Here is a 12557-nt window from a genome sequence, read left to right as displayed (position 1 = left end):
ATTAAAAAATCATCACAAGATTAGAAGTGCACCACAATCCTTCCAACATGTATAATTTAATTTTTAGTCTTACTGTTCAGAAGAATATTTCTCTCCCACTTCAGCATACAAAAAGGAATATTCTAGTCAGGAACAGTAAATCTTTTTGCTTTTTACTTGCTTGCCCAAACAAACTCTGTTCACATTTCTTAGAGCAAAGCTTTGATTTGAGAGACATCAGGTGATGTGCAAGACAACTGACCACCACCAAGTACACCATGAATCTGTGAATACCTCTAAGAAGTACACACCACTGTATGTATTATCATCCATATCCAAATCATCTCTGAATCTCAGCTTTCTGCTGGTGGAGCTCTCTGCACTGCAGTTTTCTGCCTTCCTCCACAGCTACAGGAGCAGGAGCTCTGCTATCCCAGCACAGAGGCATTTGTTGAGGCTGCTCATTACATTCACTGCAGTCATTCACATGATGGCACATGGGACACGTGCACCAGTCACAGCAGCACCACAGCAGATCCTTCTTCATTAACAGATTCATCAGTGATGTTGGTCCCAGATCACAACATTTTCCAGGCCTGCTGTGGCACTGTAGACTAAACAAACACTGTGCATCAGCTGCCAAGCAGGTTCCATCTTTCATGTTTAGCTGTTTGTGAAACTCAGTCATTTCTTCTCATTCCACATTGTCAGGAAAGAGCAGATGGCAGATGTGCTCTGCCTATAATATTGTTTTTATGATACCCTGCCTGCTGGCAGAACAGTGGAAGAAACATTTGGAGACAAGAATTTGCAGTATATTTTCAGTTTTGGGTAACTGAGCTAAAAGACAGTATAGGGTATAGGGAGAAGAGGAAAGGTTTGTACTGAATAGGTGCTGATAGATTCCTGTGACAAAAAAAAAAAAGGAAAAAGTGATACTGACAAAAAAGAAGTATTTAATATGTTCATATGGAAAGAACAGACACAACTCTGAGACAGTGTGTTCTCATTCATATGGGATTCTAATACAAGACTCAGTTTTAGCCTCTAAAAGTTGTTTTCTGAATTGCATAACATCCGGGACAGAATCATAACAGAAATGACACCTGAAGGATGAATGTATGCTTTCATAACAAAGCTGAAAGAGACACCATTAAGTTTATATCTAGAAATTTTTATTAAAATATTTTTAAAATATGTGCCTTATACACAGAAGAAAGTACATACTTTATTTTTAAGTAATATTATCTGAGCTGCCAACAGTATTTCTTCCTTAAAAATTTTAGTACACATATATCTTCCAAAGTAACAAACCTGGCACAGTCAAGAAAGGAACATCCTGTTTTCATTTAAAGCAAGACTAAAATAAAAGAAGATAATTGCTTCAAAACTTGGGAGATTTAAAATTATGAATGTGCTACTGCAAAATGACACCTTGGGATTTAGGTTGAAAAGTTCATTTAGAAAGCCTTATAAATCAAACTAAATACTGGCTATAATCTATGAGGCAATCTAAGGCAATCCCATTGCATGTAGAACTCATTTATCTACATTCACTGGTACCCAGCTGCCCAGATGCCAAATTCATTTTCTGTAAACTACTGACAAAACTGTGGAAATGTCCCAGAGAAGAAAACCTGCAGAAAAATAATTAGCTGTGACTGTTGAGCAGATGCAGTACAAGCTCTTCATCCTCTGCCAGAGAAAGTCCAGTATCTAATGGCAAATAAGGATCCTCCTCTTGGCTGAATTGCACCTTCTTTCTTTTCAGTGGCATTTCTTCTGCTGTGGCATTGTTGCTATTGCTCCTCTTCCTTCTTCCACTCTTCTCCTCAAGTTCACTGCAGAAAAAAATCAATTAGTCTTTTTAACAACTGTGGTAATCAGTATCATCATGTAATCTAACAATTCCTTTTAAACAAGGCAAATTTGTGTCAAGATAAGAGCAAACAAAATTACAATTCAGAAGGGTGAAGCAATGGAAGCTGATGGACTCTGAATGTCTAAATTAGAGCTGCTCTCAGACAGAGGTGCTGGTGGATGTTCTGTCTTAATTGATTACAGTGTATCAAGATATTGCTATCAGACTTATCTAATATTTGCTGCCTAATACAGCAACAGACAACTTGACAAAACTGATTTAGCGATGTGTCAGTGGACCTTGACATGCACTCAAGATCTTGCTTACAATAAATATGCACCAAAAATAAAAATATAAGAACTGTCATTTCACTGGCAAATCCTACACTTAATACAATTTTGATTTGGGACTATCTCATTTGATCATTTTTTCCCCTTCTTTGAGACATTTCCCTTGGAAGCTATTAACCACCTCTGCCATGGGGAAGAGGAAAAGCCCAAACCCAATAATTTTCCCTGGTGAATTCCTACTTCTTCTGCTGTTTCTCTTAAGACTTAAATGAATTGCATTTTGCGGCCTTCAATCTGGATGAAACAGCTGCCAATCTGTTTCATAACCCTGGCTTGTACCACATGGCCACGTGACAACAATGGGAGGAAAGACAGAGCTTTCATGTATCTTCACGTGTTTTTTGTCCAAAACATAGAAAAAATGCTGTAAGTCTTCTTATCTAAGTTTTAAACCATCTAATCTAATAAAATCTATCCTAAGATCTGTGAACCAGATTATGGAGAGTTGGTTGTCGTATACTGTAGGGTAGAATTCACACCCAAAAACCAGAAAAATGCAAACCCCCACACCCCAGACCATTCCATCCAAACAAGCTAACTGAAACGAAACAGCATTCTCAGCTTTCCATGTTTGTATTTTTTTAAATATAACAAAAAGAAAAATGGAACTTCAGAAACAGAGCTTGGGATTTTCTTAAAAAGTTGGCTGAATTCAGATTTTCAATTAAAATTTGTCAAATTTCTACTCAGAAAATTCAGTTTACTTACAAAAAGTAAGTCTTGTTTACTTACAAAACAAGATTTTTTTTCTGTCCATAATTTTTACAATGACTTAAGTGTAAATGCAATGCTTGTGAAATGCTTCATTCAGAAATACTGTTTAGAGACTTAACAATTAGAAACAGCAGTTACAATAAACAGCTCTAACTGGGCAATACTGTCAACACAGCAGAGGAACCCAATGCCCAGTTCAAACCACGTTCAGCTGCCCACCTTATTTTTTTCCATTAATAGGACTAGTTAACAGTCTGTGAAATGCTGGTCTCACCATTCACTGGAAACCAGCCTAACCCAAACATTAACCCCAAAAGATGGCAGTTTTCAGCAAGTCCCCAAATGCTCTCTGAGAGGGATCAGCAGCACAATGCAGCTTGTACACTGTGCTTTCTGGCTGCCCCTCCACAGAGATGAAGGAGGTATTACACGAGATCTGACAGCCTTGTGCTGGTGGGCTGCACATGTGTGACCTGCCCCCCTCTCTTGTCCATCCCACCTTTCATAGAAGAACAATGCCACCTCCTGCCTACTACTCATTACAGCCCAGAGAAAGGAGGGAAATCCTGTAAGAAACACCCTGCATTTCCACAATTAAGGCAAATGAAATACCCTGCCTTTATATTGTTCTTCCCTGCCTACCCAACAAAAATAGTGTAAAGAAATGTGGTCTAATGAAAGGTGTCCTTGTCCATGGCAGGGGTTGTTGGGACCTAGATAATGCAGAAGGTCCCTTCCAGCCCAAAACATTCAGTGATTCCATGAATAGATGATGACTGCTCCAAATACTCACTCTTCCTATAATTCACAGGATATAGCAACTCTGCTGGCTTTGAGCTGTCATTTGCATGGGGGCGGCTTCTCAGGGCTCGCTACCAACATTTCATTCCTTTTCTGGGGAAAGGACTCTCATATTTCTCTCTGTAGTGCTTAAGATATTCCATAAATGCTGAAGCTATACTGACAGTATATGAAAATATACTGAAGCTTAAAGAATTCTCACTCTTCCAAGTGGATGGTGTGGGTCTGGGCTGGAGTTTCATGGTGTTCACTTTGATCAGGACAGACTGTAGGGGTTCTCTTTAAAAGCACAAGGAAGGCCTCATTAAATAAAAGCATTTTAGCTTGTTTGCAAAAGAGCCAATTATTTCCAGCCTTTGAATGGACTCTGAAGCCCAGTTTGCATTCATAATTGACTAATGCTTCATCTACGACATTAGTTTAAAACATCTTAGCAATTAAAACACTGCAGAAACCTCACAAGCTATGCATTTGTACCTACAAGTTATGAAACAGCAGACTTTAAATACCAAAAATTACAATCACTTCTGGAGTTTCAGAGGCCCATAGGCCTAGATAACCATAAGGTAAAACATTTAAATATAAAACACATTCAGAGGGAACTGAACTGCGAGATTCCTCACTTTTTTCCATGAACAAGAGCACATGAACACAATTATGATTAATTTTCATTGTAAGTTTTGTGGTATGATTCTGCAGAGTCAAGCTGCTTCTTACTGGTACTGAGGGATTGTGCAGCTTGATTAGCAGTGTAAATTGAAGATGCATCTACACATTAGCAAGTGCATTTTCACACTAATTTGACCCCAGCTGGGCTGTAAACTGGAGAAGTGAATAAAGAGGAATGTGTAACACAGGAAGCAGCAGCAGCAAAACCAACAAGCAATGAAGAGAGCTAAATAGTTGTGTTTCCGTGATGCACAAAAAGTAGATGCAAAACAGTATTTGATAACAACAGCTTAGGAAGGTAAGCAGACAATCATGTGAAACATGCAAATAAGATGTTCCCAATTTTGAGGTACAGAAGGAAGACAGACTGACTGTCCACAGACAGAATGACTGGGGTTGAAAGGGGCCTTTGAAGCAGCAAGTCCAACTCCCATCCCTGTTCCTCCAGGATGGATTTTTACCAGCGCTGATTTGGGTGGTGGAAATGGGCTGTACTACTCTGGAGGAGCAGTCAGAGTTGTAGATTTTACAAAAGGCAACAGTGGCAATTTCAAAAGGAAGACGGAAAATGTGTGGCATCATGATGCTCAGAGACATCCTGTGCTCATTCAGGGTGCTTCTCCTTAGCTGTTTGGAGAGATGTAACAGGCGGAACTCTCAGCTCCACATATGAAAGGACTGAGTGTGCAAAAGCAGCTATATGGGAATAACTTCTGCACTTACTGTCAAATGAATTCCTCCTCAGTCTCCATTAACTGAAGGCCTGTCACCCTGCAGAGCCAGTCTTTTTACCGTTGGTCATTTTCCATGGACATAAATGGCCCCTTACTCCTCACAAACACACAAACTGATGCACTACCAGCTAGTGTCCACAAATAGCCAAAATAGGGTTCTTCTGAGGTAAATTATTTTCTAGCAGAACAACTCACTTAGAAAGCAACCCCCAATTCAGATCCAAACCAAGGCCAGTGCATCTTTTTGTCTTCTGCTTACAACATTTCAAAAGTGGCACATGCAGATGGTTTACAATTCCTTCCTTTTACCATCTGGTGAAATTTATCTTTCCAGCTGCCTGAACAATCCATGCAGTCTGAGGCTGCCTGATGAAAGGATTTACTTTGTGTTTACACAGGTGAGGAGCCAACTTATCAACAGGCACAGTAATTTCTGTGGCCACCATTTGCACAGCTGTAACACTAAGTAAGATGCTATCATTTGGCAAGTAATATTTATTACTCAAACATTAAAGCACGGTTTATGAATCCTGTCCCTAAAACAAACACTAGCATATCTGGATGGCATCTGGGAAACAGGATCTAACTATGACCATGATTGCTATACACCAAGAAACTCTAATTTTAAACTACTACAAAATAAACTCACAAGTATGTTTTCAGGTAATACCAGGGAAAAATAGAAAGCTTTAATTGTTAATATTTAGCTCGCTTCTGGGCTTTAAGCAACGTCTTAACAAGCCATAGGGTTTAGATTTTAAATGCTTGAGAATGAGCCATTTGAAATGCGCAGTCACACAGCCAAGTTGCTGTTGTTTAAACAACGTGGTCCTGCAAGATCTCCAGACAGGCTCTGCTTCACTTAACATTTATCAGAGAATGCTTTGGAGCCTAGGTTTACCACCACTCCTCTGGAAACAAACCGCCCTTGCCACTGAACTACAGGCCATGAGTCAAGTTTCCAGGCTGCAATAAAGCCCACAAGCTCTTTCCCAAAGAAATGTACAGGAATAATGAATGAATCTCCTAGTAAAATACAGTTCAGAAAAGTTAGGAATAATTTATCCCATAAATATTGGCATTTTGCTAATTAAACATGCTGTGCCCAAAACTTTTTCCATGTAATAAATTTTAATTCACAAGGCCATGGCAGCAATCCTAATGAAGATTAATTACTGCAGTCCCTTCCATAAAGCCCAGTGCAGCTTCTTCCTTACTTGCTGTCAGAATGCTACAGCACATAGAAATGGTAATTAAAATATATTGCACTGAGTTATTTTCTGGATCTGGACAGGCTGGATTGATGGGCAGAGGAACCTCTATGAGGTTCAACAAGGCCAGTGTCGGGTCCTGCACTTGAGTCACAACAACCCCAGGTAGTGCTACAGGCTGGGGGCAGTGCCTGGAAAGCTGCCCAGCAGAAAAGGACCAGGGAGTGCTGATCTACAGTGGCTAAGCATGATCCAGTGTGTGGCCAAGAAGGCCAATGGCATCCTGGCCTGGATCAGCAGTGGTGTGGCCAGCAGGAGCAGGGCAGTGACCGTCCCCCTGTACTCGGCACTGCTGAGGCCACACCTCCAATCCTGTGTTCAGTTCTGGGCCCCTCACTGCCAGAAAGACATTGAGGGGCTGGAGCGTGTCCAGAGAAGGGCACCGGAGCTGGGGAATGGTCTGGAGAACAAGTCCTGTGAGGAGCAGCTGAGGGAGCTGGGGGTGTTTAGCCTGGAGAAAAGGAGGCTCAGAGGGGACCTAGAACTCTCTAGAACTGCCTGAAAGGAGGGTGTAGCCACGTGGGGGCCAGTCTCTTCTCCAAAGTAACAACTGACAGAGACAGGAGGAAGTAGCTTCAAGTTGCACCAGTGGAGGTTTAGACTGGATGACAGGAAATACTTCTTCACCAAAAGATTTGTTGCCAAGCCCTGGAACAGGTTGCCCAGGGAGGTGGTGAAGTCACCATCCCTGGAGATATTTAAAAGACGTGTAGATTTGCCACTCAAGGACATGGTTTAGTGGGACTTGGCAGTGCTAAAAGGTCCTTTTAACCTAAATGATTCTATGATTCCCTTACTGGCCATTCCACTGCTATAAATCAAAACATCTCTACAGCTGAACATATAAGCCTCTATCAAGAGCAATTCAATATCTCAATGTCCAATTTTGCAGCTCATCAGAATGACCAAGGCTTTTAAACTGAGACCTTTTATAATGTCTCCCCTATGGTGCTTTTCTGGCCATCACAGCATTAAGTTCTGGCCTACACAAAGTCACAGATATGACCTGAATAATCCATGTTAGAAGGAGCACCATGATTTGCTGATGAATCATCTCAAAATACAATGTAATGTCAACCTCAACAAGAATGACCTAAAACTCAGGAGGTCAACATCAGCATCCTGCTGTAAGAAGCTGCAAGAAACTGCAATTTGCCCATAATTTTCATAAATAAAAGGAGGCACACAACAAAGTAGCACTGACTACTAATTTGCATACTTGTCACCTGGTGACTGTCCATAAAGTCACAAACAAAACTACCAGAAATAAGATATTTCTCCTCACATCCAAGATCTTTTCCATGCTGGTCTAGGAGGTAATGTCATCAGTCACACTCGTTAAAGATTTAAAGAAGGTAATGATGAGGTCAATCGGAACTTTGTTCTTCCTCAGCATTTTTTATTTAAAGAGATTGAGGAATTAGAAATACCAAAAACTCAATCTGACTGCAAAATGAATATTTAAGAAATCCAGCTGCTTTTCTTTCACTCTCTTCTATATTCTTAGATTTTTCACTTCATTAACAACTTACATTTGATAGCCTTAAACCAAATATGATGAATGTTGCTAGATATACAAAAATTAATCTCATATTACATGCTTGAAGTCATTAATTACTCTGCTTGTAGAGGTATGGCTGGAAGGGAATTTTATGCAAATGCAAATTTAACTCATGATTTGTACAGCTCCCCCAGATTAAAAAAAATTCTGTGGGAGGACAGAGAGAATATTAACAATGGTTTTGACTTCTGAAACCATGGACAGTTGGTCTATTTTTAAAGACTATTGAAGGAAGATACCCTAGGTCTCACATACTTACTGTGAATTATACCTTTTAGAAGCATTTTTCCCCCCTTAAAGCAAGGAGCAGCTAGTATAGCCCAACACATTTCTATTTTAATCCAACGCTTTGAGCAAAATCTCTGGATTTTGGAAATATAAAACAGAATAGAGTTGTGATTTCTAATCTCAAAGCCTAACTTCACTGTCTGCTACTCTCAGCTGATTTGTTTTTGTTAAAATCATTAGGTCAATATTTTCCAGCCCCAAATGCAGCTCATCATACAATGCAAAAGCAATTTCAAGAAAGATGCATGAGGCATGAGCACTGATTTAACAATCAAGCCCCAAATTAATTTCCTTCACTGTATCTTGCTCCTTCTCAAAAGCCTTCTACAGGGTGCTCAGAGCACCTCACCAGACATACCTACACTGAGCATCAAAGCTGACTTAGGAGCAGGAGCGGGGTGTGTTGGAATGCAGAGCCATTGATGACTCTGGTGACAGTGCAGCATGTGATGGACGATCCTGTTCTGGTCACAGCCTGCCCAAGGAGTTATCAGTCATGTTGTTACAGGCTAAATGGATTTGGCCATGGTGTGGGCACAAGTATTGGCATGTGATTGTCCACAACTGCTGCGACTTCGGATGGTGCCAACTAAACCTCTTCTGGGCAATGTCTCAGTGTATTTTGGTGCAGCAGGACAGGCCAAAGACTGTTTCCAGTAAGCACTGTTGATGAAACCACATTTCTTTAACATGTGTAGTGGTCTGTTCTCCAGCTCCAAAGTCAGCTTTGATGCTCAGTGTCGGTATGTCTAGAGATACACAAAGGAAACCTGCCTGCTTTCCTTTGGTGTACATTCTTTCTTTCCTAATCTACTCCACAGGAAGGGAAAATGACCAAGGACCTTGACCTTCTTTGAGTCCTAGCTCTCCTTAAGAGCACGTGCCCTGACTCCAGGGGGTCCAGATCAGCCACTGATTCAACAGAAGTCTGCACTTATTACCACTGCCAAAAATCCGTCCATCTCTGCCAACTTTTATTCTTAAAGCGCAGCTAATCTTGAGTCTAGCTGACATTCTGAGGAAAGGATCAATACAAAACATGATGTATGAATATATACTCCCCCTCGCACAAAGAAGGAGCGATTTACTGCTGCTCAGAAAAAGCAATGCACTTCCCCATCCTTGTCAGTTCTATTGACACACACTGGTGAATAGGCTCCAGGGGACATGGCCACTAGCCTGTTAACTTAGGGCTATCCAGTCCTTAAATCCATGTCCCACACCCAGTCCTGCATACTGACTCCACAACATTCAGTGACACATGGGTAAGGACAATTGAGTCCCTAGGATTTACCCGATTCAGATGTGAAAAGCAGAAGCTTTATGAACTTAGACATCTGGAAGAGAGCAAAATAAAAACCTATGCTCCCATTTAAGTGTCAAAATCATCTTTCTCAACCTGTTACACGATACACTGTTTGTCAGAAACACACAAGCGGCCTTCTTGTTGCGGTAAACCACGCAGGACTACATGCACTATCCCTTCATCTTCCCACATTTTGCTGGCATCAACTACAGATCCTGATTCTCACCCTGTGCTTTTCTATTAAACTACATGAAACAAAATCTTCTGGTTTATACAGTTATAAATACTGTTTTAAATTAAATTAATTTATTATTTTATATTTACTTCAAACTCAGAGTCCATTTCATTTGAGCGTTGAAGAGTCTGAGCAATACTGAATCATAGAACTTATCAAGTTTTACCATGCACAAATTTATTTAATACAGCACAGGTGCAAAGAGATCATCCAAATCCTCAAATTACTTCCACATTTTTCCTTCCACACTGAAAGAACCTGCAATGTGACAGAAGAGAAATGCATTTCTGAAACAGGACAAACCCACCACTGGTCAAGGCTGAGCCTACCAGTGATAGTGAGAGTGCCTCTGAGATAAGATAGTTAAGAAGGGAGAAAAAACAGTACAACAGCAACTGCAGCCAGAGAGAGGAGTGAGAACATGTGAGAGAAACAGCCCTGTAGACACCAAGGTCAGTGCAGAAGGAGGGGCAGGAGGTGCTCCAGGTGCCAGAGCAGAGATTTCCCCACAGCCCGTAGTGCAGCCCATGGTGAGACAGCTGTGCCCCTGCAGCCCATGGAACCCCAGGAAGCTGTGACCCCTTGGGAAGCCCATGCTGGAGCAGGCTCCTGGCAGGACCTGCGGCCCCGTGGAGAGAGGAGCCCATGCTGGAGAACATTCATGTTTGCTGGCAGGATTTGTGAGCCCACGCTGGAGGAACCTGTTCCTGAATGACTGTATGCCATGGAAGGGACCCACACTGGAATAGTTCATGAAGAATTGCAGCCCACAGGAAAGAGCTGAAGAAGATTGTGGAAGTGGAACAGAGACCCCACATGGCAGCAGGGAAAGGGTCCTCCCCTGAGGAGTGGCAGAAACAAAACATGATGAACAGACTGCAACCTCCATTCCCCATCCTTCAGTGCTGCTGAAGATGTAGAAAAAATTTTAAGTTAATCCTGGGAAGAAGAGAGATGTGGGGAGTGTTTTAAGATCAGGGTTTATTTCTCATTACCCTACTGTCATGTGATCAGTAATAAAAAAATTCATTTTTTCCCAAGTGAAGTCTGCTTCACCCATGACAGTAGCTGGTGAGGGATCTCTCCTGGTGTTATCTTGACCCCCAAGCCTTTCATTACATTTCTCTCTCAGCTGAGGATGGCAGTGACAGAGTGAAAGAGTGGCTTTGGTGGGCACCGGGCATCCAGACAGGATCAATCCGCCATGGAAACACGTGAAACCTCCAGGGTATTAGTCAACATTTTTGCACGTGAAACAGTCTCACCAAGATCCCTTCAACACTGACTCAAAAATCTTTTTCATATAACTTCACAGAAGAAAATAATAGCCTTTAGCTCAGATTTCTGTTCAGCACCCAACACACAAACTTTTAAAACTTATACTAAGTACCGTGAGAAAGAGGACTAAGATGAATTCCTAACATGTAAACAAAACAGTTTATAAAAAACATCAACATTTTTAAATGAACATGGAAGATGGTGCATACCTATAGCTGCCTTCACTTTCTGAATCCTGTTCTTCATCAGAGTCTTTATATTTATCAGGATCTGGGAGAGTGCTTGGATCAAACTCTTCCTCACTTCCACTGTGAGCAAGAAAGGCCACTGTTTCCTCTTCAACCTGTCAGGTGACAAATGGAGAGTTACAAGACAAGCAAACAAGTCCATGTTACTCATCAAAACCCCATTAAGAGGGAGGCTGTAACAGAAACCATTGCCCTCAAATGCAGTCAAAGACCACCAGTATTACAGCCAGGAAAAGAGAATAATTTCTGTCATCATCAGCGCTCTTCTCCAAGGCTGTTTATTAAAGGTTGAAGAAACATTATTAAAAAAGGAAGCACAAGGATTTATGTTCAAATTCTACCTTGCAATATTGAAATCTTAAATCTACCAAATCTAGGAGAGATCTGGGCAGCAACTAATCAACAGCCATCTGAGAGCAAGTGTCTAAGCAATATGCAGCTTTACTGTCCCTCAGAAACACACTGGCAAAGAGATACTCACATGTGGACACATAAATCACTGCTGTTAGGTGAATTTAATGAAATACTCTGATTTAAAACTCATCTGGGTGTTCTTTCAGTTAAAAACCAAGAAGCTGCTTAAGCTAAATTAACTGCTCTAAGGGAGTTTCAACCATCCTTTACAAGAGATACATGTTCTTCAGGTATCCTCCCTCCCCCACCCCTCCTCTCTGGGGCTCAAGCTTCCCCCTGTCCCTACAGCATGTCTCAGGACAGGCTGGTGGCATTGGCTAGTTTCCCCAGGGTGTGGCACTGCCTCACTAATTCCTTAACAAAGAGAGCACAGAAGATGCTTCTCCATAAAAGTACTGGATAATACAAAAAAGCTGGCCAATTTTGCAGATACAGTAGGTTCTGCTTCACTTAATCCTCAACTGATGGCACCACTGTTGTAAATTTTTTCTAGTAGGCATGAAAAAACCAGGCTGGAGGGCATATGCAATTGTATATGCACACCGAAATGCAGATGGAAAGCTCATAGGCATTTCTAAGCAACACTAGATCCATGCATATTTATGCTGGAAAGCAAAGACAAATTCCAGGAAACTATAATTAAAGACATTGCTACCTTTTGTTTACATATCTAATCAACATGCATACAGCTGAGTTTCTAAAACAGTACTCATTTAAATGATCTTTCATTCTATGAATAACTTCACATCATTATATATTTAAAGTTAATTTTTGTTTTGATTTTTCACCATTTCTATCACCATGTTTTTAAAGACCAGTCTTTATGTGCACCTACCTTCTTGCAATAA

At 41.0% G+C, this 12557-nt stretch overlaps 1 protein-coding gene across 1 annotated transcript in view; it reads right to left on the bottom strand.

Annotated features, from left to right (window-relative positions):
• Nucleotides 1-1185: 1185 nt before the first annotated feature.
• The window catches only part of DDX10 (DEAD-box helicase 10), a 160882-nt gene continuing 149510 nt past the window's right edge, over nucleotides 1186-12557 (bottom strand). The window contains exons 17-18 of the mRNA XM_082278922.1: nucleotides 11257-11390; nucleotides 1186-1820 (exon numbers count right to left, since the gene is read on the bottom strand). Coding sequence (XP_082135048.1) covers nucleotides 1631-1820; nucleotides 11257-11390 — 324 coding nt within the window. The 3' untranslated portion in view covers nucleotides 1186-1630. The remainder of the gene's footprint in view (nucleotides 1821-11256; nucleotides 11391-12557) is intronic.

The sequence above is a fragment of the Coloeus monedula genome (assembly GCF_965178545.1).
Source record: "Coloeus monedula genome assembly, chromosome: 3".
Taxonomy (NCBI): Eukaryota; Metazoa; Chordata; class Aves; order Passeriformes; family Corvidae; genus Coloeus; species Coloeus monedula.
This window is presented reverse-complemented; position numbering and strand designations above follow the sequence as displayed.